The 25,472-nt window shown below is 39.7% G+C and overlaps 2 protein-coding genes across 3 annotated transcripts in view; both read left to right on the top strand.

Annotated features, from left to right (window-relative positions):
- gtf2h1 (general transcription factor IIH, polypeptide 1) overlaps nt 1-9,791 on the top strand; it is a 12,769-nt gene extending 2,978 nt beyond the window's left edge. Inside the window, exons 4-15 of the mRNA XM_005730166.1 lie at nt 1,752-1,917; nt 2,016-2,109; nt 3,145-3,294; nt 3,377-3,456; nt 3,547-3,680; nt 3,761-3,848; nt 3,930-4,018; nt 5,265-5,382; nt 6,838-6,928; nt 7,409-7,524; nt 8,876-8,968; nt 9,055-9,791. Of these exons, the coding sequence (XP_005730223.1) occupies nt 1,752-1,917; nt 2,016-2,109; nt 3,145-3,294; nt 3,377-3,456; nt 3,547-3,680; nt 3,761-3,848; nt 3,930-4,018; nt 5,265-5,382; nt 6,838-6,928; nt 7,409-7,524; nt 8,876-8,968; nt 9,055-9,141 (1,306 nt within the window). The 3' untranslated portion in view covers nt 9,142-9,791. The remainder of the gene's footprint in view (nt 1-1,751; nt 1,918-2,015; nt 2,110-3,144; nt 3,295-3,376; nt 3,457-3,546; nt 3,681-3,760; nt 3,849-3,929; nt 4,019-5,264; nt 5,383-6,837; nt 6,929-7,408; nt 7,525-8,875; nt 8,969-9,054) is intronic.
- A 222-nt stretch (nt 9,792-10,013) lies between these two features.
- On the top strand, nt 10,014-25,171 carry hps5 (HPS5 biogenesis of lysosomal organelles complex 2 subunit 2). Of its 2 annotated transcripts, none has more exons than XM_005730136.1 (23): nt 10,014-10,144; nt 12,767-12,896; nt 13,286-13,396; nt 13,529-13,593; nt 13,829-14,021; nt 14,272-14,402; nt 15,285-15,503; nt 15,582-15,653; nt 15,793-15,881; nt 16,111-16,289; nt 17,614-17,772; nt 17,867-18,026; nt 19,024-19,141; nt 19,478-19,624; nt 19,748-19,816; nt 19,903-20,486; nt 20,779-20,899; nt 21,100-21,249; nt 21,347-21,466; nt 22,320-22,433; nt 22,523-22,629; nt 23,646-23,937; nt 24,749-25,171. In XM_005730136.1, exons 2-23 carry the CDS (start codon nt 12,789-12,791, stop codon nt 24,807-24,809), a joined length of 3,369 nt encoding a protein of 1,122 aa, XP_005730193.1. In that variant the 5' UTR covers nt 10,014-10,144; nt 12,767-12,788; the 3' UTR covers nt 24,810-25,171. The 2 variants fall into 2 exon arrangements, with proteins under 2 accessions (XP_005730193.1, XP_005730192.1); XM_005730135.2 differs by having other exon boundaries at nt 10,014-10,187.
- Nucleotides 25,172-25,472: the final 301 nt, after the last annotated feature.

Here is a 25,472-nt window from a genome sequence, read left to right as displayed (position 1 = left end):
AGAAAAGATGAAAAGAACTATTGATAACTTTTTTGTTAAGTTAAGGCCTGATCCATCTGAAATTCATAGCCAGTGCTCTGACACGGTGCCATCAATATTTGAATGTTGAAAAAGCACAGTGTATCCAGAAAACACATTATGTGCTGCAATAAATGCACTGCCCAAGTGTCCCCTCTCCCCACTGCCTTTCAGCAGCATGCAACAGCAAACAGGTCGTTAGAGGAGGCCGAGATGATGATTAAGTTTAACATTTTCTACAATATTGACAAAGCACTTTAAGCACAAGATTGTTAGTTAATAATTTAGAAATGAATATTGTCTGTATGGACTGCAATTCCCCCCCCCAAAAAAGTGCACATGTAAAACTGCGGTGTTAAGCGATGCGGTTGAAAAATTTGAGTTGGGCACACCGGTGAGCCCATGGCAAGAAGTTAGTCTAGAGCCCTGAGTTCAGTTTAATTCGATTTTTTTAAATTTGTTTGTTTACATTGTCTTATATTTGACTTACATTTGACTTTAGTAATAAGAGATATTACGTCTGAGATGCATTTTTAGTGGAGTTGGAATTTATAAATATGTATAAATAAAGGCTGGTAAAAACAAGAGAGGGGAAACATAATGATAATCTCATTATTTACCTGCTCTTTTCAATAATAAAAATATAATCAGCTGGCAGATTTCACATGAGTGGCCAGTTACATTTGCACTGTGGGCATGCATGAACTAATGTAAACAGGAAGCAGAGGGCAATTTTGTGGAAAAATACTATGGGGAGTCAATGATGAAGTGAAACTGTTACTCAAAGAACAAACTGAGTATAAAGTGGTCATGGTAGTAGACAACAGAATAGGAGTTGCCACAAAAGGAAAATGCATCTAGGAGCATTATCCATACACACACATTTAAGCTGATTAGGAAGCTGTTATGTTTCTGGTTAAATTTTGTGGCTGATGAGACTAAACCAGTAAACAAATGAGGGTGCCAGCATCAGCATTTCCAAAAGTGTCTTTTCTGCCCATCTAGACTAAAACACAGACCCACAATTTTCAACCAAAGCTGGACCAGCAGCATTTCTAGGTTAAAGGATCCTAAAATGCTGCAGGAGTAGTGTAACCGTGGCTCAGGGGGTTGGGAATCGCATCTGTAACCGGTTCGATCCCTGGGCTCTCTGTCCTGGTCGTTGTGTCCTTGGGCAAGACACTTTACCCTACTTGCCTACTGGTGTTGGCCAGAGGGGCCGATGGCGCGATAGAAGCCTCGCTTCTGTCAGTCTGCCCCAGGGCAGCTGTGGCTACAACTGTAGCTGCCTCCACCGGTGTGTGAATGTGAGAGTGAATGAATAGTGGTATTGTAAAGTGCTTTGGGTGCCTTGAAAAGCGCTATATAAATCCAATCCATTATTATTATTATTATTAAATGGTGTGTGGGAATATTGTGATTAAAAACACTGCATTCTACATGGGTGTGTCTGATCTTACAAGATATGGCTAAAATTAATAAAATAAATACAATTAACAAAAACTCTAAAACCAAATTGACTTTAGTCCAATAAAAGTTAACAAAATGAATGTCTGCATAATAGTACACAGATCTGGCACTTCTTGAGTCAAAGATCGAATTGTCAATTTGTATCTATCTTATTTAATGAGCTGACTGAGAAACAGTAAAGCAAATAAAGATGCTCCCAGCTCCTTTACATTTTTATGTGTCAACACACTTTTACTCTTTTATTTTTGTATTTTCTCCTGCAGGATGCTTCAAGAAGATCCGGTGCTTTTCCAGCTATATAAAGACCTTGTGGTGAGCCAAGTGATCAGTGCTGAGGAATTCTGGGCCAACCGGTTAGGAGGCATTAACAACACAGACCCCTCACCGTATAACAACAAACAGGAAGTTGGTATATCTGGAGCCTTTTTGGTGAGTCCATGAAGTCTGACATAATTATGTCACATTTTCTAATCTGAAGCTCTTACCTACAGCTAAAGTTTAACAGACCTCACTTTTATGCTCCACAGGCAGACATTAGACCTCAAACTGATGGTTGCAATGGCTTGAGATATAACCTGACAGCTGACATTATTGAATCCATCTTCAGAACATATCCTGCAGGTAAAGAATTATGTTATCTCCAACTCTTAAGCCCTTAAAAATCCCAGGAAGTGGTTATTACAAGCTCAGGCTTTTATTTCAGTCAAAGCCTGCAACAATGATTTTTAGGGCTGTTCGATATTACAATATTTATCAGATGACGATATGAAAACGTCTATCGTTTTATATTACGCTGTTCTTTGTTTCATGGTGTCGCAAAATAAAAAGTTTACGGCAATACTTTTTTCATGGTTTTGATGGTCACTGTAGTGGCTATATTAATAAGTTCTCTCTTACTCTAATATTTAAAATAACTACACTACGGATGGACAAGCGACTGTTTTTACGCGTTGTCGTTAGCAAAAATGACAGTAAACTCAGCGTGTGGCTCCGCCGTCCGCTTGTTTATTTTCCACATAAACCTTTCACAATAAAGCTGAAGATCCTGTTGTGATTTTTCATAATAAACTGAAATGATGACAAACAGAAAGACCAGTCAAAACAAATCAAGGACCTTATTTCTAAACGAGGGGCTACCTCTGTAGCATGGACATTGTTATGAAAAGTCTGACATGGACCAGAAAGCTGTACTATGCAAATTATGCAGGAAACCGGTCCCCACCTCAGACTCAAACACGGCAAACATCTTTTACCGCCTACTTAAGAGTCACATAAAAGAATATGGAGAGAGTGCTCAAGATAAACCATGCATCGGTCAAAACACTCGACTCCAGGTACACGACGCCCAGCTGGAAATACTTCACGCAATTCGTGTTACTCGAGATTCAAAGAATTTACAGAAAATGTAAAAGTTTTTGTGATGTATATCGTTGTTGGGACGATAAATGTCTTGTATCGGGATATGAGATTAATGATTTTAATAACTGGCATGCAGTCAATCAGAAAGGAAGCAAAACTACAATTTTCTCACTGAAGCAAAGTCAGTGAGAAAACTGCATAGAGGCTTCGATGTTTTTCCTCAGTCTATTAAATGTGCAGCTGGTGTGCCTCATGACATTTAGAAATTAATTTTTTGACTTTGCATTTTACTTGCAGTGAAGCAGAAGTATAGCGAAAATGTGCCTCATAACCTGACAGAAAAGGAGTTCTGGACCCGCTTTTTCCAGTCCCATTATTTTCACAGAGACCGCATCAACACAGGGACACAGGATATCTTCTCAGAGTGTGCAAAGCAGGATGAGAAGGGTAGGCAATCTGACTCCTTTCTAGGACTGCCACCACACGTAAGAAGCCATTAATGTAAAGTTTTAACATTCAATCCATGCAGGGTTAAAGACTCTCGTGACTCAAGGAGTAAAGAATCCTTTGGTTGACCTCCAGTCGTTGGAGGATAAAACATTAGATGAGGTGAGATGATTAGCCATCCTCAGTCATTTGTGATAACTCTTTAATCGTTTACCTTCCTTTACATTTCAAAACCTGTTTTTTGTGACTCAGGGTTATGGAATTTGCACAACACAGCCCTCAACTTCCAATGCAAACAAGTCTGTGAAGGACAGCAGCAACTCTGCCATTATAAAGCGGTTCAACCATCACAGTGCCATGGTCCTGGCAGCAGGCTCAAGGAGAGGGTAAAGAAGTCACACTTAAACCTGAGTGCAAGCTTTTCAGCGTCTTTTATCATTTTCCTGAAAATCTCCTGTTTTTGAAGGGAGTTGGCGTCTGACCAAGCCAGTGAGACGAGCAGTACAGATGGAAACTCGAGGGATTCTGACTTCTTTCAACCTCCTGTTAAGAAGGTACAATGGCTTTGCTTTTTTACAGTATTGCTCTCTGTGTAGCAGCTTCGCTGACTCTGTTCTGTGGACAAACTTTCTTAGGTTAAACTACAGGAAGCCATAGAATTTGAGGATCTGCAAAGGGAAAACAGACCAAAAACAGTCCCATTAAACCTGAAGAAGTCTGACAGGTACCACATGTCCACTTATTTTCATATATTATTAAATTCTTTCTGGGTGACTCCATGCTTTTTTTAATCTAATAATATCATCAGTTAACAAGTGTAAAGTGATTCTAAATTATCGTTAGTTAATAAATTTAAAACATACACAACTTATGCCTGTAGCTCAGGAGATAGAGCAGCTCATCTGCTAATCGGAAGGCTGGTGGTTTGATCTCTTGCTACTGAAGTCTGCATGCCAAGATACTAAAACACCATATGAAGAGCCAAGATGGAGTTAGTTTGGGCAAGATACGAACCCCAAGTTGCTCTCAAGTTGTGTGTGAATGTTAGATAGAAAGCACGTAGAAAAAGCAATAAATGAAAGAATAAAGTGAATGGGTGAGTGAGGCAGGTTGAATAAAGTGCTTTGAGTCCTCAGGTAAAGTAGAAAAGTGCTATATGAGAACCAGTCCATTTACCGTTTAGTTTATTGTTTTGTTTTTACCTAAACACATCTTGGTTAACATACAAACAGCTGATGTAATTTAGCTGTCTTTATTTTCCAAGAATTTTCCAGTTTATGAAATTGTTTAGTAAGCTGTGTTTGTGTTTTGAAATGTAGTTTATTGAGAGATTTTTGCAGATGAGGAAGTTGACAGAAAAAAGACGGAAGTTTTGGAAAGTCCGGTGGTTTTTGATTGCATCATTGCCTGGCTGTATCTTTTGACTAAACAATTATTAGCTCAGTAGTTCTTACCTGCGACTTCTTCTGTATATTGTTTACCTGAGTTAAATAAATTGAACACAAACTCTTCACATCAGAAGCCAAAAAAGATCACATCCACATATAATGCTAGTTTATTCTCCCAACAGAAATTATATCTATTAATCTTAGTTTCATGCCATGTTTTTCCCTGCACTGGCTCGCAGCTCACAGAAGCACTGCATTAGGTGCTGATTAGCTGTCAGGTTTAGAAAAGTTTGTATAGCCGGGATAGTTTGTAGAACTCTACAGACAAAAATCAGCCAAGCAAAATTTGAGAAGAGGGTTTGTTGTTGCTGATCCTTACTTCTTTTGTACAAAGTTCTCACTTGCAGTGTTTCATAATAGATGTGATGTAATACAAGGTCAAATGTTTTTGCTACAGCTTACTGTTGCTATAGCACAAGGGGCTGCTCTTCTATTTTGCAGCACTGATTCATGTTTTAGGCTAACAAAACTGCCTCGTTTTTAGTCAGACTATCCAATGTGTCTCACTTCTCTTTTTATAAGGTATGCTCATGGACCTGTGCCACTTCAATCCCAGCAGTATACAACTAGCCAAGATATCATCAACTCTGTCAACTACATCCGTCATGAGATGGCTAGTTACAAACCCAGCCTCACTCAGGTTAGAGCTCAGACTTTGTGTTTCTGTTACTTTAGCATTTGGCTAAAGATGATGTCATCAGATTTTAACCTGCATTCACATACTCATTCAGACTACAATTAGATGCATGCGTGCTATTGATGAGCCTCTGTTGTGATTCAACTGATCTTTGGAGTCATTTGTGCACAGCTGTGAAGTTTAGCAACAAATTTTCAGGTAAAGTTCAGGAGAACACGTGTTAGGGAGGTGCCCAACAAAGAGTCTGATATCCCTGTGATGTTGTTGTTCTTTCAGCTTAGAATTCAGTGTCGCTCCAGGCACATGTTTAGGATGTAAGCCTCCAGTACTTTGTGTCAGAAAGTCAAGGCAGAAAGGCTTTTAAACACATAGTTAATGTTGTAAACAAGTCCATTTAAATGGAACTATAAGCCAGGAAGTTGAGTGCTTAAACCCATCACAAAGCAGCCCTGTCATTTACTAGGAAAACCTTGGCAGACATCCATTTTTTATGACTCTTCCCTCAGAGATGGGACATTTCACATACTGAAGCTTATATTCAGTGTTGCCCCTGTCAGCGGATTGGGAGACATTTCATTGTCCCAGACTGCAATAAGTAGATGATGTTGATATTTTCACTTTCAAATGGTGATTATCAGAGCTTTCTTATATATTGTAAACTTTGTAATGTATTGCAATATTTAATTAGTTCAGTCTGCTACTGTTATTGTCTTGGAGCAACTGTAATCCACATCATTTCCTTATTAGGGATTATTGAAGTATTCTGATTCTGATTAACAGATGAGACAATTTTGGAATTAATTTATTCTTTGGTAGAAAAAAAAAGATTTAGATTATCGTACTTGAGTATTTAAATTGTTAGAAATAATCTAATAATTCAGGTAGTGACCGAAAGAGCGAGATCGGGAAAACATAGGTGGAAATTGGCTTCCTCCGAAGGGTGGCTGGCCTCTACCTTAGAGATAGGGTGAGAAGTTTGGCCATTCGGGAGGGGCTCAGAGTAGAGCCGCTGCTGTTCCACATCGAAAGGAGCCAGTTAAGGTGGTTCGGGCATCTGACAAGGATGCCTCCTGGGCCCCTCCTGGGCAAGGTTTTCCGGGCATGTCCCACCAGGAGTAGGCCCCGGGGCAGACCCAGGACACGCTGGAGAGATTATATCTCTCGGCTGGCCTGGAACGCCTTGGTGTTCCCCCGGATAAGTTGGAGGAGGTGGCTGGGGAGAGGGAGGTCTGGGCTTCTCCGCTTGGGCTACTGCCCCTGCGACCCGGCCCCGGATAAGCGGAAGAAAATGGATGGATGAATAATCAAACCTCTCAGAGCTAAAAAAAAAATTCAATTTCAGATCCTCTACATTTAATTTTACTGTTGATATCACTGTAATTACTTAATCTGCTTACTGTTACAGCTTTATCAAATTATGAGCATGACAGATTTTAACTACAGTCACGCTTTTTGTAGGTGTTGTCCAGCACAGCAGCTACTTCTGCCATTGCAGCACTTTCTCCAGGTGGCGTCCTCATGCAGGGAGGTGCACAGCAAGCCATAAATCGTAAGTGTGTACTACAGATTTGGTAAAAGCATTGTTGCTGACTATTGGCAAGCTATAAACGATTGAGCAATATGATGAATGTCAGCTGAGATGTGGGCTGATCAAGTAGAGTTGTCACCCGGGGCGAGCGGTGTGGACAACTTGTGAACAAGGCAACGTAGGATTTTCCAATTCATATCATAGGTGCATTTAATAAAAATCTTGGACAGTTTAAATCTCAGTGACCTCAACGTCACAGGTAGAAGTTTCTGGAAATCTTGTTAATGCGATAACTCAAAAAGGAAGCCACCTAGGATTTTGATATTCATATGTTAGGTGTATCTGCTAGGAGGCTGAGGGGGTAGCACTGGCAGCTGCCAGTATTTTTCTATCCTTAAATGTGTTTAATTTCCACCACGAAAACGATCGGTTGTCTTGTATTGAAACATATTTTACCTAACAGCTTTGAGAATAATTAAGGTTTGTCTTTTTTCCTTCCAGAAATGGTACCGACTGAGGTTCAGGGAGAGTTGAAGCATCTTTATGTAGCTGCTGGAGAGCTATTGAGACACTTCTGGTCCTGTTTTCCTGTAAATACGCTGTTTTTGGAGGAGAAGGTGACTGACATTCATTTTGTTTCCATTATCCCTGTGACCCATATATTTGACTACACAAGAAAATCATCTTTGTATTTAATGTATATTTCTGCCTCCATGTAGTTTTGGGAGTAATTAATTAATTAGCATTAATATTGAGTGAACATTGACATAAGTACTGTGCAAAAGTCTTGAGCCAATCTTTTTTTTTTTTATATATATATATTTCCAGGACAATGGGAAATAGGTGCTGTGTGTACAGTATATAAGGAAAAAACAGTTTGTACAATTCTAACAAAAGCGAAAGTTTATATTTGGTATGACCACCTTTATTCTTCAACGCAGCCTGAACTCTCTTAGGCAAGCTTTTACGTAATTTCTCTAAGTAGCCCTTTAGAAATATTTCTTCTGGCTTCTTGAAGGATATTGTGTTTGGGATCATTATCATGCTGTAAAATGAAGCAGATGTTTTCCGAACAGTATTGCAAAAATACTAAAATATGTTATCTTTGCCATTTTTCATAGAGTGAACTAAAGAATGAGGAGAAATTGTGTGGCTTTTGCATGTGGGGGGTGTCAGGCTGCTAGTGACAAAATGTGAAAAATTACAAAAAATTGGCTCTATTTTTATGCCTGCTGATTTCGTAGGTCAGTAATATGTCTGTGTAGGTTCTCAGTCATCCAGGTCATGGTACTCTATGGAGCTTGGAAAGAAAGTGGCTGGATTTCTTTAAGTTTTCATTTTCACAAAATGAAAAGTCTGCTCGCTTTCTGTCTAAGCTTCTTAGACCGAAAGGTCAGCAAAATATATCAAAATGAGGGGTGGCTCAAGACTTTCTCACAGTACTGTGTCTTTGAGTTTTGAAATTAAAGTGGAAGAGAAAGGCTTTTGTCTTTAAGTTTTTTGACACATCTTAGTAGCAGCTTTCCTAATTGCACTGTTATTTCAGGTTAAAAAGACCTGTGTAAATGAATTTGACTCTTAACTGAAATTATCACTGATACATTAAAACTGAAGCTATAAAATCCCATGTAAAATCTTGGTAAAATAAATAAAAAAGACAACTGTTTTTAACAGTTTGCTGACTTGGCCCTTTTTCTCACTTTGACAATATTGTGACATCTGTGGCTCATCCCACCAGCGTAACTAATCCCAGCATTTAAGAAATGCCCTGCAAACTCGTGGGTAAACTAAGTAAAACAATAACTATACTTAACTAGGTATTTGCTATAAAAACTAGTAGACATGCTTGCCACCGTAAAGCTGAAACTTATGTGAATTAGTTGACTTCTATCCATGTCTGCACACCATTAACATAGTCTTTGTTTGTTTTTTAAATTTATGTGTTTCATGTTTTATTTTTTCTTGCAGGTGATTAAAATGAAGTCGAACCTCGAGAGATTTCAAATGACTAAGCTTCATCCTTTCAAGGAAAAAATTCAGCGTCAGTATTTGAGTACAAATGTAAGTTTTTGAGCCATCGACAGTGTTGCACAGGCTTTCTTTCACCTCGTAGATGTAGCGCTAAAGTCTCTTTGGTGTTCCCACAGCTCACAGGGCACTTGGAGGAAATGCTGCAGACTGCCTATAGCAAGTTCCAGGTCTGGCAAACTCGTCGGATGATGAGGAAAACCTGAGCTCTGACAGTTTTTCAAAGAGAAGCCAAGAAAGACAGTAAAGTGATCGGACAAATGACTTGTGAAGGTCCTCCGAACTGCTGTGAGCAGACCACAGACTAAAGCCTAATGGAACACAGTTCACAAGGGCTTAATGAGGAGGATATAGAGGGATGCTGCTACAACCCCAAATGTTCAACAAAGACTAACTGCATTTCAGTCACAGAAAACTGTAATTAGTTTCTTTCTCTTTTCTTTGTCTTTTCCTGGTGTTTGAGAGATTGGTGCCTGTAATGGTTAAAACAGGACTTTTAAAAGGGTTTAACATGACCAAAATGCAGATGGAAATGAATAAAACTACAAAAACGGCTCTCAGGACAACAGTGTGAGATGCAAGTGGAGAACTGCCAATGTGTTTCATCAGTGCACAGAACAGAAAGAAATGTGCATTGATGTGCAAGACACCCTTCTGAACTCTGGATAGATTTGTTGGAACAGTTGTCCGGAAAATCTTAATCAAGAGGGGACGTGAATATAGCAATACTGTAAAGACATTTCACACACGAGTGCATTAGTACGTGTGGCTCAAATCACACTGTCACTGATTTGTAACGTCTGCACTGAAGACAGAAATGTAACTCTGAAATAAAGTGAGGCATAAAGCTTTTGTTCATCATACTGCTTGTGTAGGCTTAGTTATTTCATTTAAATCTCCACACTGCAGCTTGTTTTGCTTTGTTTTTTTCTAATAATGTGATGAGTTGTTTCATCTTTACCTCAGAGGGATTATTTGCTGCAGTATCCAGAGTATATGTGTAGCCTTTCTAAATGCGCAACTGATTTGGGTAATAAATGCAGACGCTTTCAATTTCAGTTGATCTGTATAACTCAGAGGAAGCCCACGCGCTGCTTTCAGGAAGTGCCCTCATCAGCTGAGTGAGTGAGACTGTCACGGGTCTGCTGACCGACTTTCTCCAGCACAGCGGAGCAAAGACGCAATAAATCTGGGATGTAAGAAAGCCTTGTAAGTGTGGTGTTACAGCCGGGAGAGTTGCTCGGTATATCTGGTGAGTTTAATATATGAAGCTGGAGGTGAATGGACATGACAGCGTTTAAGCTAGCATTCTTGCTAAGTTGTTATTGAAAATAAAGTGGGAGGAGCGGGCTGGTTAGATTTGTGTTAACTGTAATAAACGGTGACAGTGAAATGTTTGAAATAAGTGTTACACTTTTAAATATTTCCCCGTGGTTCCGGTGTGTTTTGACGCAAATTTTAGCTTCAGTGATTTTTGGACCGGTGTTTCAGATTAACTGGTGTTAGATTAACTCGTGACGGTGGGCGCTGCTTTTCAGGACCCATTGCCCACTAACGAGGAAGTAAACACTGCGAATATTTTAATCTTTAAGTGGATATTATTGTGTGTCTGTGCGCGTTGTCACGTTTCGCATTGTTTTGGGCCAAAAGAGAAAACGCTTTCGATTTTAAATTATGATCGCGACATGCGTGAATCCTCTGCAGCAACTGCAATGAACAAACATAGGTGACGAGACTACTGCCTGTTCATAATACTGAAATGGTTAATAAACGCGCTATCTTTGTTCCTGTTTTTCCTGTATATTGTTACTGCTCTGGTGACATTTGAGGTTTGTCAGTCCCACAGTTGGATACAGCTACACCAACATGAACTGGGTTTTAGTCTACCCATGCGACAGTCTACAACCAGAGAAATTTTTGACGCATCAGAATCTGACTCGATTCTGACGTATTTCAGACGGAGAATGTCTGTTTCATGCCCAGAGTGTTTTGGTACTTGCATCTTACAAAAAAACTATGGAATAAATAAAATGTCATCACTATTTATTTTTGGTTTACTATAATCGGGCTTATTTTTGCCTATTTATTTTATTCACAAGATAAAAGCAAGTTTATTTTAACATACAATAAAGGTGTGGAAAAATAATTACTTTTTTATGGTATATATTTATTTATTTAATAGCACTGATGTGTTTTATAGATGGTGAATTAGGTCGGAGATGGAAAAAAATTGTATTTCCCTGTGTAAATGTGGAAAGTTCTGATCTCGGAGGTTGTGAATATAGAAAAATTTGGACACTACGTGAGTACTTGGTACATGGATTACTTTTTATATTCTGCTTCATACAGTGAACCAAGTGCAAATGTAGGGTTTTGTCTCATTGCTTCAGTAATGGCATTCACCAGTTTAGCAGTTTGTGCCTTCTCTTTGAAAATTTTTATAAAACAGAATTATGGGGGGAAAAACTGGGCATATAATGTAGTTACAAGCACGTTAATATGAAAGGGGTGGTGTTGGCAGCGTGTGAACAGTAACAAAGATGGTTTCACTGGCAAAGGAAGATGGAGCTATAATATTACATAAATATGAGCTTAAACACTTAATGCAGACGGAAAGCATCACCGCTGCTGCACAGTGTCAGTAAGTGAGAGGGACAGTATAGCATTTGTTCAGTAAGACTGGAGCAGTGCTATTAATAAAGTTTAGCAAGAAAGGAAAGCGGCCAAAAAATGCTCACTGTGTAAGTTAAATGATTTCAGCGTCACAGTGTTTTCATTAAGAATAATGAGGGTCAGAGAGATTACATTTTATTACTGAATTATTATTATTATGTATTAATTATTGTTTGTAATATTTATTATTTCAGGCAGAGCACCAGTGGTGTTTAATGACCTCAGAGCCTAATTGCAAATTTTATACGAGGCCATCAATTGTGAGGCCCTGTTGCTCTGATTTACAGTATAGTATAGAGCAGTAATGAAAACTGGTGTCTGGTGTAGCCAGTGACTGCAGCCTTTGGGTCAACTATTCACAGTAGCAGCTCATTTTTCTGCAACTAATGCTAACGTATTTATTGCAAAACTTTAACTTCTAACTTCCACTCTTGAATCTACACAATTTAACACCACTTTGAAACGGCTAACATCCAACGCTAAATGAAAGATGAATCATTTTGAACAGCAGCTAGGGCTGAATGTATCCAGCAAGAAAAAAATCAACATCCTCCTCACGGCTTTTATCCTTAAATTCGTCAGTTAATTAAGTGCAAATCATCACTGTGCAGCACCGAGTTCTGATAATGTAGCCAGTTCTACATTTTCAGTCCCTTCAGCTGTTAAATATACTACTGTTGCACCAAATTCATTCACAAACTCACACTGAAGTTACGCCCACTGCTACACTAGCATGCCAACAAACAGAAGGCCTGAGGTCAGACTGGAGTGCTGGTTCTCACCTTCATGCTGTCCTGTCAAAAGATCTCCAGAATAAAAGGCTTTAATAACAAAAAATGTTAAAGATAAACATATTTTTAACTCCAAAAAACACCCTAATGTTGAAGTTTGCTTATATATTGGGTAATAACTAAAAGCTTCAGTATTTTATCTGAATTATAATAAAATCATTTAAAAAGTGCTCTGTGCACCAAACTAACTGTTTTAAGGAGGGGGTTCTTTTCAGACTGGCGGTAATGTAGAGTGGAGTCATGACTGGTCAATTAAAGAGGGTAGGTACGCTGCTGAAAGTCATGTGAAGCCACACGGCCGAGGGCCATGGTATGAACTCTCTCCTATTTTCTTTCATACTTATCTGACTCACTCTTTGTCCTTCAGCTGTGTTGGAGTACCAGTGAAGATGCCTCCGATACCAGTTGTTCCAGAGAACCACAATTATGTCCTGGCAGAGTTCGACTGCCTCGATCCACTTCTCTCTGCTCTGCGTTTGGACTCCGGCAGGCTAAAGGTAGTAATTCTAGCCAGTTTTCTATTTATATTCAAGTAGGCACCTCATATTCCTAAATATCTTTAAAGAAGGACTTGAAACAAAAACAAATTAGTGGATGTAATGTGTCAAGAATCTTGTTTATTTTGGTATTTGTTGTTTTGGTGGTGTTTATATTTTAACCATTAGTGATCTGAAATAAACTACCTTCAGGCCACATAAAGGGTTACTAATGGGCGCCACCATTGCCACATGAACCGCACTTTGAGAATCCTGGCTTTAAAGTTAGTAGGACGTATTAAAAAAATACACAATATGGATTTAATTTCTTTCAGCTGTAGTGGAAGAAAATTAGAAAAGCAAGAATACAATTATGCTTGACATTAATTCTGTGTTACACTGTGCTGTAGTGTACCTGTTTGGCAGTGTCGAGGAAGTGGCTCGCATTAGGAACATCAGCAGGTGGGGTGCACCTGATTCAGAGGGAGGGCTGGAAACAACGGCTCATCCTCACTCACAAGGTAATAAGTGACTGTGAGCCTGTGCTGCTCTTCTGTTAATGAGTGATAGAGTTAAACATCAACAGTAATGCGGTGTTTGTTTTCTTTGCATTTGTCCACTGACCCATCACTCAATGTGCGTGTTTCTGCCAGGAGGGATCCATCGCTCAGGTGGCATGCTGCCCTCACGATGAAGACTTTATTGCAGTTGCAACAAGGTTAGCGTTTATTCAAGAAAGTAAATAAAATGTTTTGTACCACCTTGGTTTAAAATGTGTGTTAACACACCCACTTGTAGAATGCTGCCCCCTGTTGGTTAAAGTTGTAGTTAGATTCTTTTGTGGGTAACTACAAAAAGTACTTTTAAACAAGTTGCAGGCTTTTTCTTTCCTGCTTCATCTCTGTGTTTGGCTGTGGTTCCCATATTGTTCACTATGTGTGATACACATCCAGTCAGGGTCTGGTGGTGGTGTGGGAGCTGCAGTTGGAGCGGCGGGTTCGTCCAGAGAGAGTCAGCGTGTCCTGGGAGCACAGAGGTCAGACAGTTACTGCACTCTGCTGGGATACAAGCGCGCTGAAAGTTTTTGTCGGCGACTCTGGAGGCAAGGTGTCCTTTCTCCGTGCAGGATCCTCCAAAATGGGAAAGGTAGTGACTGCTGATTAACATTGAAAGCTTGGCACTAATTAAAAGTAGGTACTAGTTCAGTGGTTAAACATGCAACTATAAGAGCTGCTAGCTCTTATGGTGATTAGTTTTCTGACTGTACTTTTTTTCTTTCTCAGTTTTTTTAATTCTGGCAGACAAGAGCAATGCTGCGTCTGCATGCTACATTTATTATTATATTTAAAATTCATCCTTCCCTATGATATATGTATTTATTTATTTTTGTCTTTAGGGGTCAGCGTTTGTTATATTCCCTGTCCAGACTGTCACCACTGTGGACTCTAAAGTGGTTCAGCTTGGGTACCAAGATGGACGACTGCTTGTGTCTTCCCTCACCCGCTGCTATCTCTGCGACACAGAGAAGTGAGTACCACCTTTGCTCCATCCGTTTGTGTCTTTCATATTCTCTTTTTCGGGAGAAACTCACAGAGAGCTCGCACTCATGCTTCCATTTAGGTAAATGTTGTCATTAATGGTCCATTAGTTTAATATGGTCCAAAGCACTTTATATGTCCAGTGTGCTATGCTGTGAGTTTCAGTTTGAAATCATCAGTGACACATTCTGATTAACAGTATCATTCAGTATCATCATTAACAGGATCCTATAATTGTTATACTCTGCAAAAAGAATACACTTTAAACAGCCACCCTGAGCGGTAGTTTACCTGTAGCGCCAAAGGAAGCCCAACTGTAAAGTTACAGCAGTGTGAGTGATGTGCCCCACATTGTTTCAGTGATTGAATGAGCAGCTGTTACATTAGGAATAAATGGCAGCACCAACAGTGCGCTTACTGGTAAAATCACTTCTGCATTTTGCGGCACCAAGTTTGTTCATTTCTGCAGAAGAAGAGTCAAATAACGCGTCGAAACACTATTTCACGTTAGCACGCAGAGCCTGAAGTAGAAATAACAAAGAAAGCCGAATGAGAACAGAAGCAGTATTGAAATGTATTAACTTTATTTTGTACAGTATTTTTTTTCTCTCTTTTTTTCTTTGCTAAATGTATCTGTATATTGTTTACGTGATTGAAATAAATTAACAAACAAACAAACAATGATCCCTGTTGTAATGCCCGTTATCTCCAACACAAATAAAGCCTGGCCACGTTGAGCTTCCTGTATAGTATATTATAAAATCAATATTTATTTTATTTTTTCCTCATGTTTATAAAAACTGTATTCCGTGGTGTATGGGGGACTCTTCACGGTTGTTATGTGATTTTTGGCTTCTGTGTGTCTCTTCAGGGAGAAGTTCTGGCGTGTTGGTAATAAGGAGCGTGACGGGGAGTTTGGAGCTTGCTTTTTCCCTCAGAATAGGGGATTATTAATGGGTCAGCCCCCACTGCTGTACTGTGCCCGGCCGGGGTCTCGAATATGGGAGGCCAGTTTTAATGGCGAGGTTCTGAGCACCCATCAGTTCAAACAGCTTCTGGCGTGTCCTCCACTGCCTCTCATCACCTTTAGGTATTGTGTGCTCCTGCTTAGGACCCTGTTTATTTTAAAAGCCAGACTTCTGATCTAAATTTTCTTCCTCTGACGCAGAAATGAGCCAAATTACAATCCAGTGCAGAAGACTCCACAGTCTATCGCCTTCCCTAAGCTGCTTTATTTGGGGTAATAAGCATAATTTTTCATGTCATGTTACAATATTTGAGATATTTTCATTTTATCTGACATGTCAAATTGTTTTAAAAAATCCATATGCAGATCAGCCTGTCGCTTGACTAACTATACACTTTGTTTTTGTGTATAGGGACCAAAACCTGCTGACCTGGACTGATTCTGCCATTTATATCTTCACACCTCAGAATGGACAGCTACTTTTGTGGACTGAAGTTAAAGGTGTGTTTCTGCCTTCTTTTGTTCCCAGAATACCACCAACCTTTTACTTCATGAGCACAAACAATTTTCCCTTAAAATGTAACCATTTTATTATTTTACTGCAGTAACATCATGTTTATTTTTAATCTCGATAGACAAAAATCTTGAAGGTTAACGATGATCACGCAGAGCTTTGTTGCTCTGATATAATCAAGTGTAAATTATTCTGTCTGTTTTCTGTTTTTTGTAGATTTGCTTGACGTGGCGGTTTATCGCAGTGAGCTCTTCTGTCTCCATGGAAGCGGGCGTCTGTCCCACCTCTCCTTGATATCTGCAGAGCGATGTGTTGAGCGCCTGCTGCGCAGGGAGTCCTGGCCTCTGGCTGCTGCTGTCTGCTGTATGTTCCAACACGCAATCACTACCAGCAGGGTAAGATCGCTACCACTCCCATACTAAAGCTGCTTTGTATCAGCGTCTCGTTGGCTCCACTAAGTTCATCTTGGCTAGATTCTATTCAGTTTCAGTCATTTTCCATTACAATGAAGTACCAGCTCAATGTGGGTGACATCGTGTTTGTGACACAATGCAACAATCGAGGAGATGGAGGTGATGGTATACCTGCTGCTTGGTTTCTGATTTGTTGTCACAGAGAACGTGGTGGGCGTTGTGTTACCATTTCCCTCTTGCTTCGTCTGAAAAATGTCAGGTTTGATTCTTGTGAAGGAGTCGCTCTCATGACTCATTCATTCATGTCGGTCCCAGGCCAATCAGTGGCATGGGTTCTGTTCGTGTTACATTTTTGGCTTGATTCAGTTTGCTTGAAACCCCGTCCAAGAAGGTGCTAAAATTGTCCCTAGTACCAGTACGATCACCTAATACTCTAAAGGTACAGTCGAGTTGAGCAGGTGCTAATAAAAAGGAGCAGCTGGAAGTAGGGTTAGTTAAGGGACATTTGGTTTACTTGGGACAACCTGGAGCAGGTGGCAGGGAGAGGGAAGTCAGGGTGTTTCTGCTTAGACTGCTGCCCTCGTGACCCAAACATGGAGGGGTTGACAGAAGGAAGAGAAAAACGGAGAGAGTCCTTGTGTTTACTGTTAAGTTTTCATAAGGAAACGTAATGATTAATCTGCATCATCAACATCAAACACAGCAGGGCTCAGTGATATTTAAAGAAACTGTTCTCAGCTATAAAAGCAAAAGAAACTTAATTAATTACTTTATTAATAATAACAACACTGCCACCTTACCATCAACAACTTCAACAAGAAGAGGCCTTGATAGGCCTTTGCTTACACTTGTGTCAAACAGTCCTAAAGCCTGGGAGGTCAGGTAAACCTGAGCCATCCTTAAGCTGTGCTTCTGTTGGCTCAGACTTCTGTGGGGCTGCATGTGATGCACTGAGACAACTCTTTTTGTCATTTGGTGCTATTTAATTGAATCAAATTGAATTTTAAGTTTATCAAATGCTATTTTCCATCATGTTCCTTCTACGTTAGATATATATATATACTACATACTACTGTGTGGAAATGTAATTCAGACTTTTAAACTAGAAAGGCAGTCGTTCGACTTCTGGTCCACACCTCTAAAATAAAAATGTCAGTGGCGACGATGCTTTAGTCAGTTTTCTTGACAACTTTCAGATGTTTGTATGCTGCAGATTAAAGTTTAAGTACTTTTTAATGGTGTTTTTGCATTTTATTTTACTTTGTTTATCAAGATCTTAGTAGGAATTATTTTTTATTTAATTCAGGCCAGGAAATCAATTCCCATTGACCGCCTCGAGCACCTGAAGTCTCAGCTCAGTTCCAGCACACATCTAGAGCTGATCGGGCAGCTGGAAGAGGTCATCACAAAGCTGGAGCCTCTTGACTCAGCCTCCAGCAGCCGGAGGAGCAGTATCTCCTCACATGTAAGAACTAATGTGTTTCTTTAGTTCTTCAGTGGCTCACAGTTATTCTTTGTAATGAATGAAGTGCAGTGATATTAGATACATGGTTTTTAAGGAGAGTTTCAACGTCCTGGACTGTGGAATCTATCGAGTGATCAGCCGCAGAGGAAGCCAGTCAGATGAGGAGACGAGCTCCCTGCTTAATCACTCTGTGTCAGAGGAGGAGCGACTCAAAGAATTCAGCTTTGTGCAGGATGAGGATCAGGTCGATCACGGTAAGAGACAGTCTTAAGTGATGCATACAGAGTTACAAAGAGCCTTCTAATACTGGTGATAAAATAACACTTTTTCCATTGTATAACCTTCATATTTAGTATAATCTGCAAAAACTGAAAATTCTCAGAGATGAAAAGTTGACAACTGCAGCCAGAATTTAGTAAATATTAGCAGACACAGCGTTTTTCTGTAGAGAGCAGGCTTAAGTCGATGTAACTCTTTTTAAAAATGATCAGAACAGATTAAACTAATACTGAAACTGAGATCACAGCAAAGCAGAAATCTAACTTACTTTTCTTCTTTCTTTCATTCTTTGACTCTTATCCTGATTCCATCTCTTTGTGTTTTCTCTCTCTTTTTTATATATTTGATTTATGTCTCAGGATCAAATTCATTTTCTACCCCTTCTAATTTCAGCGTTAAGAGAGAGTAAAATTATTTTCAGTTTAACGCTCTACTAAAAACCAAGAAAGAGGGAGAAAAAAAACCTGTGAATAACCTAACTAATTGGATATGGGAGCGTTCCACAGGGTCTGTGTAACCCAACTGCTAATAATTTGACTCTTTGCCTCTCTGTTGTAATGATCATACATGTTTTTAATAACCAACTGTTTTTTTTCTATTACAGTTTCTGACTTGCGTTTAAAAATAAAATAAAATCATTTGATAAAAAATGTTTCTCTGCTGCTGCATTGTTGGATTTGCTGTGAGTGCTGAGCAATCACTGTGATTATTGACCTGCTTTACAAATTGAATCTTCACTTTGTCCCACTGTTAATACCAAGTTTCTTATCTTTTTCCATCGTATCACTCACATACATCACTGTTTTGGGTTAATTTTTTTTGTATCGTGCAGCATTTGATTTGTGTTCTCTCTTCATTAGTGTCTGCCACGTTTGCTCCATCTGCTTGCATTATGTCCACTGTCTCTCTCATCTCTTTGGTACTCCATCCATCTGTGTTTTTCCTCCGAATCTCGCCCCCACCTCTACTCAGATCCGCAGACCAGTGAGCGCACGGAGGCCGAACGATCTGACCAAGGCCTGCAGTTTCACCTCCCGCTCTCGTTCCGTCCCAAACCCCCCCGCATCGCACTGCAGGCCGTTAAAGACAGGTGAATGAAACAAAGAAGCTTTAACTACAAACGTGCCTCTCGCTGCAGCTCATGCGGCTTTGAGCTCTATTTTAACACTTTCTTCTTCTGAGAATTGAAACTTTCACTCAAGTGCAGCTGTGCATTCATATGCCTTACTTCCCCTTTCCGCTGAAGACCCACATCTGTGTTTTATTATTCATACTGAGGCACATGTGGTGTGTTTAATTTTAAGGTTTCGCATTTTTCATCCTTCTGAGTCATTTCACCTTTGTATTTGTACTGCTTTCTCTTCCTCTTGTTGTTTTGCTAAATGGTGCAACAAAACGTATTTATTGTTCACCTTCTTGTCATCAGTGTTTCTAGTTTTGTTAAGAAGACAACAGAGAAGATCAACACTCTCCAGATGAACTCTGAGCTCTGGCAGAGACCTGAATTCAGAGAGGGCGGACCGACTGAAATATCAGCCACCACAAATTTGTACTCCGAGGAAATGGAGAATGAGTAAGTGCTGTTGCGACCCTGTTTTAGAGTGCTTAGAGCAATGTGTGTTGTTTTAATAGTAGCCATAAAAAAGAAATAAATCCAGACTGTTTTCTTTTTTACTTTGACATGTACGTGTCACAGGGTTGGTGATGAAATATCTAACGCTGAGGCTGAAATGCAGGAACTTCAGTCAGCAACAGAGCAAGCTATGTAAGTACTGCATTTTGTCAATTTCCCCAATGCAAGATCCAGTAATGTCTTCTATTAAACAGTTACAAATATGTTTCCGACATCAGCTCCCAGATACAAGATCCTTTGGTGCTACTAGACCCAGCCTCCCTGAGAGAAGCTCTGCTGGAGTGGTTGCCGGTTCTGGAGCGAATAATTGGGTCTGTGGCGCTCAAGTCTGCTGCTGCAGGTGATTCCACTATGGATGGAGCAGGAGAGGAGAGATGGGATACGGATTATTTAAGCACCTGCTCAGATCAACGAGAGGATCCTACCTCTTCATCAGAAGAACCAACAGATGTAACAGAGAAGAACGAAACGCCTAAGCCTGAGGAAGAAGAGGGACAGCGTGAGGACCAGCTCAAGTTAGACTCAACGAAAAACGGTGCTTCAAATGGGAGTCCTGCTGAGCCAGTCCGTGTGGTGCCCCCTAAAACCATACCATCAGATCTGCTGGCTCATCTCTGTGAGCTGGCCACACTGTACACAGAACTGAGCTGCTTCAGAAACCAGAATGAACAAGAGCTGGGGTGCACAGTTTTCCTGAGGCGCTACTTTTTTCTGCTGGATCAAGAGCGCGTGAGAAGAATGTGTCTGCTGTGCCATCAGGAGCAGCCCGAGATAATGAGCTCCTTCACTGAGGCAATGCTAGGTCAGACAGTTATCCTTGAAAACTTACATGTATGTGTGTTTTCAGAGTTCACAAATCGACAAACAGACAATTTTAAAAATTAAAACATTAAAATAGAAGAAAAATATGCAGAAAATAAAGCTGAATATGTTTAGTTTTGGTTAGGAAATTAAATGCATGTACTCTGCAATAATCCTATATATAACAAAAGACTAAAAACTAGTCAGAACTTTGATAAAATAATGATATACATATATTGCTCATTGATTCTTGGTGGTTTCATCTTCGTCAAATATCATGCTTGTATCTGTAGAGCTCACCCAGTCTAGCAAGGTGGTGGAAGTTTTTCAGAGAGGTGATTTGCAGAAATCTTTGAGAAGTCTGAGAGAGCTGCAGCCCTGGAGTCCAGCTCATCTCCTCGCTCACTTTCACAGGTCGGCATCCTTTTTTGATAAATCACATATTTAAAGGTCCCTTCTTTAATGTTTGACCTTCAAAATGAAACGCAAAGTCTTGTATTGTGTGATGTGACAGTAAAAGTGATTTGATTTTGATTTGATTTGTGATTTTAAACTATAGAAATAGAAAAGTGGTGTTAGACCTTGTGAGATAAGTTTGCTATGTTATTTTCCAGACTGTATGAGAAGCACGGTGAGGCTGCTGTACGCTCCTTTTCCCAGTTCTATCCTACCATAACTCCTGCTGATGTAATGACCATGGCAAAAAAAAGCCATTTCCTGGCATATCTGGATAATCTGGTACAATCCCAAACTGAGGAGCACAGGTACGTCTTCAGCTGAACCTTTTTGTTCAGTTAAATAAAACGCCAAGCTCATGTTGTAGAAGCAGAATTTCACACTTATTTCTTCTTCTTTTTTGAGGCTGTCATTTTTGCAGTCCCTCCTTGATCCAGAATCGCTGAGACAGGATTGGCTGGAGCTGGCACTTACCCATGATGCCCCACAGTGCTGTGATACCCTGACCCCTGATGGACAGCCAAGGTAAGTTAGCACATTTTTGTCTTTATCCTTCAACTGGCAGAGTGAGATTGTTTATGAGCCCAGCCTTACATTTCCATGTGCCATTATGATACAGGAACTGGCTCAATGATGCCACAAAGATAATGGAAGGTTGTGTGTGAGTTTTCTCTCATTTTGACAGTTACTGTTTCTGTAACTGTCTGTTTGCTTCCAAAAAGCCAGACTTTCTTGTATTTTTTTAAATGCTCTTGAACAATAGTTCTTTAGCTTTCTGTAGGTCTTGTCATAATTTGGGTCTGCATTTCAGATGTAGCTGTTGAGGGATCTTGTCAAGATTGATGGAAATATGATTTTTTTCTGTAAAATCTGTAAAGTCTTATTGGCCACAGTTTCATTTTTCAAACACACGGTTAATGCAATAAAAGCACCTGGATAGAAAGCACACAAATAATGTATGACGAAACCTGGAGAGCTACTCCTCACGACATCTTAAAGAAATTAAGAAATTACGTTTCTTTAAGACTCATAAGAATGATAGAAAAAAACCAAAAAATTACAGGAGAACATTTTAGAATGTGTCTCACTAATAAAGGTAACAGTGTAGAAGTGACTAAAAACTTTCAGGCATGTAAAAAAGTGTTCCTGTATCACTAATTTTAGTCACTAAAGCAGATAATATGTTTGTTTGTTTTTTTTATAAGTGCTATTATTTAACCTGTGAGGCCCAGTAGACTAGCTGAACATGATGAAAACGAACCATAGCTGGATAGATCCAAACATAGCCGTTTCTACTGGAATCTATTTAAGTAAGATACTGAAGTGAGAACGAGGAACAATAATAAATATCACTAACTTCATGTGTTTCCCGCTGCAGGTGGCATTCACATTGTTTCGCTTGGGGCTATGGACGCCTTCTGTTGCTGCTGATTCGCCTTCCCGCAGACTTTTCCTCAAAGCAGAAGATGTTACAGACTTGTCGAAGTCACGGGTATAATTAGTAATTAGTTGCCTACCTTAAAAAAAAAAAACAAAACGGGATGTATGTGGTATAACCCTTTGTGTAACGTGTGTGTGAAGGTACTGGACGGGCTACCTCTACCTCTGCAATGAGCTCCAACTTCGCACAGAGGCTTTCACCGCCATCTGTCAGCTGGATGACATCACCCTGCTGGATGAATCTGATGGTAAGACGAAGTCTTTAAACCACCGTCTCTCAGATAGGAACAATTACATTTGGGAAATCTTCACTGGATGATGAGATTTAATTACAGTAAACATGTCAGGGGTTGCTTTTTTTAATACAAGAACAGTGCTGCAACTCATTACAAGAAATACAAAGATATCCGTTTTGGCTGTATCAGTATATACGTACACAGTACGTCTAACTATCCATTAATAAGGAAGTAAGAGTGAGGACAGTTAAAGTAAATGCAAAACCTGTGATCAGCTGTTCTTGTGCGATGAGCAGGTAATACGTCTAAATTAATCATTACCATGTAATAAAGATGGTCTCGATAATCTTCTTAAACTCCAACTGTGGAGCAGGAGTTATGAAATACAGACTTTACTGACTGACTCGTTTAAACTGAGTAACTCAAGTTGATTCATTTCACTTGGTTTCAAATCACAACAACGTTGACCTCAAGAGATTTATAATGTAAGGTAAAGACCCTACGATAATAGAGAGAAAACAACCCCCTATGAGCAAGCACTCCCATTCTACTGTTAAATATCCTGAGAGCCAGAAGTAAGCCCGTAGTCTGAGAGCAAAGTACTCTGTTGGGGTTATGCGGTACTATAAGGTCTTTAAGATAAGATAGTGCCTGATTATTCAGAGCTTGGATGTGAGGAGAAGAATTTTTAATTTGATTTAGAGTTTAACAGGGAGCCAATAAAGAAAAGCCAATGCGGGAGAAATATGTTCTCTCTTTCTAATCCCTGTCAGCTCCCTCGCTGCAGCATTCTCCTTTTATTTAATGCTGTGGTGGAGGACAGAGGGCAGCCTTGGAAATGTTTGACTTCACAGGTTGTCTGAATGAAGAAATTCAGGAATGCCTTTAACACTTGCGCGGACCAATTCCTTGGAACTGTATCCTGTTACTTGGCTGGTTCATTTAGTTATTATTGAGACCGTAAAATGGCCACGTTTGTAAACCTAAAAAAGCACTAACGTGTGTTCCTTCTCTTCTTTATTTGCCAGGTGTTAGGCCCCAGACCGTGGACGAGTGGAAGCTCTTGATCCAGCTGTCTCAGCAGTGCAGCAGCACGGTCAACTCTGAGCAGGTCGCAGGTGCGAACGGGAGCGACTGGTCCAATGGCTCAGCAGACTGCAGAGGAAAGATCAGCCCGGAGAGCCTGACTCTCATGCTGGCTAGGACTGTTGGGCCTGACCAAGCTCTGACCATCCTGGAGGACTGTGGTGTTCAACTGGTCCTTTCACCCCACTCCAAACTGGTCTGTGAGGTGCTGAGAGTCGCTGAGAAGAGGCAAAGGTGGGTCAGGCTATCAAATGTTTAGAATCTCAAAACAACAGGATAGACTATTCATGTCTTGTTAGATGCAGAAAACGGTAAAAAATTGGGGTCTCCTGCAGTTCCTGGCTGATGTGAGGAAGTAACGTTCACAGAAACAAACCTGCAATATGTTTGGATGTTTGCATAACAAACTGCTGACACTGATTTATTTCCTTGTTCATTAAAACACGTAGTCGAGCGAATTAGTAGTGGTAATTGTTGTAGTTTGCACTTTTACACGCACTGAACTTACGTTAGTTGTTAGTTTGTTATTTTTTGTACTTAACACAAAGCAGAATCTTGTGTGACTAAGATTCCCAAATGGGACTAAATGTAGTTCAGAGCTCAACAGCAGGCTGCAAAAATTTCATGTCAAATTTGTTCGTACGGTCATTAAACCAGAGGCACTCTGAGAGCACAATCCTCCATCAAGACAGCTCACTCGCTGGGCTGTTTACTTTTAAGGGAACATTATTATATTTTGCATATATCATTTTGTTCTTTTTACATGTTCTATAAGACGTTTGTAATGCAGCAGAAATCAGATACGTTTATAAAATATACATTTTATATTTATTAACATTGATCAGATTTCATCTGAGCAAACTGTAAGTTGGGGAAGGAGACTGAAATGTCTCCCATCCTATTTTTAAGCTGTGATGCACATTGACACACGTTCACATTGCTCTGTCCACTGGATTAAAATACAGGCTTTGCTTTTTAAAAGTCAGCTCAGGTTAAAGATTTCTTTGTCATGAAAAAAACTATTAAAAAGTATTTTATTTTTCAGGGCCATGATCCAGACGATGCTCGAGCGGTGCGATCGGTTCTTGTGGTCTCAGCACGCCTGACTCCAGATCTGAAACCAAACAACATACAGCTAACACTTACAAGTCTTCCCACTAACTGCTGTTAAAACTGTGACTTAATTTATTCACTGTGATATCTGTCAAAGTCCCCGAGTTTAGATGAAGTTATTTATCTCAGAGTGAAAACAGTATTATGTGTCTTCATTGTGTGTACTTGCAAATTTCTGTGAATACTCACGCGTGTGTGCCTGCAATGTGTGAGTTTTTTTAATTAGTAGTTCTGGTTACTGCTTTTTGCATGTTTCATGCGACCAAATGAATCAATACATTTTTCTGCTTTGGCAAAAATAAACTGACCAAACTAACTGAGTAAAATAATGTGAATAAAAGCCATCTGCATCAAAGCTCTTAATGCTTTCATTGTTTGTTTTTAAGGTTTCATTTATCGTGCTATCGATCCTTGTTACTGTATTTTTCCCTTGTGAAAGATAGACAAATCCAGAAAGCTCCAAACACAAAGGTGGCTTTAATCCAACCTGCAGACCTCAAAACCAGGTGATGGTGAGAAATGCTTTATCCCATATTTGGGATTTTTTTTTTTTTTGTTACAGCAGTTGAAATCATAATGAAATAATTATAATAACAATAACATTTAGTCAATGTGGACATGAAGGTAACATCAACATCCTGGCATAAAGCTGTTCT

The sequence above is a fragment of the Pundamilia nyererei genome, unplaced genomic scaffold (genome assembly GCF_000239375.1).
Source record: "Pundamilia nyererei isolate P.nyererei 1_Seehausen unplaced genomic scaffold, PunNye1.0 scaffold00035, whole genome shotgun sequence".
NCBI classification, from domain to species: Eukaryota; Metazoa; Chordata; class Actinopteri; order Cichliformes; family Cichlidae; genus Pundamilia; species Pundamilia nyererei.
The sequence above is the reverse complement of the archived record's forward strand: the minus strand, read 5'-3'. Positions and strand labels throughout refer to the sequence as shown.

What these genes read in the sequence shown, in the direction of transcription:
- hps5 (XM_005730136.1), top strand. Translation starts at nt 12,789, where the DNA reads ATGCCTCCGATACCAGTTGTTCCAGAGAACCACAATTATGTCCTGGCA. An exon ending in CTTCACTGAGGCAATGCTAG is followed by an intron (nt 20,487 to 20,778) that starts GTCAGACAGTTA and finishes TTGTATCTGTAG; the next exon opens with AGCTCACCCAGTCTAGCAAG. An exon ending in ACCCCTGATGGACAGCCAAG is followed by an intron (nt 21,467 to 22,319) that starts GTAAGTTAGCAC and finishes TTCCCGCTGCAG; the next exon opens with GTGGCATTCACATTGTTTCG.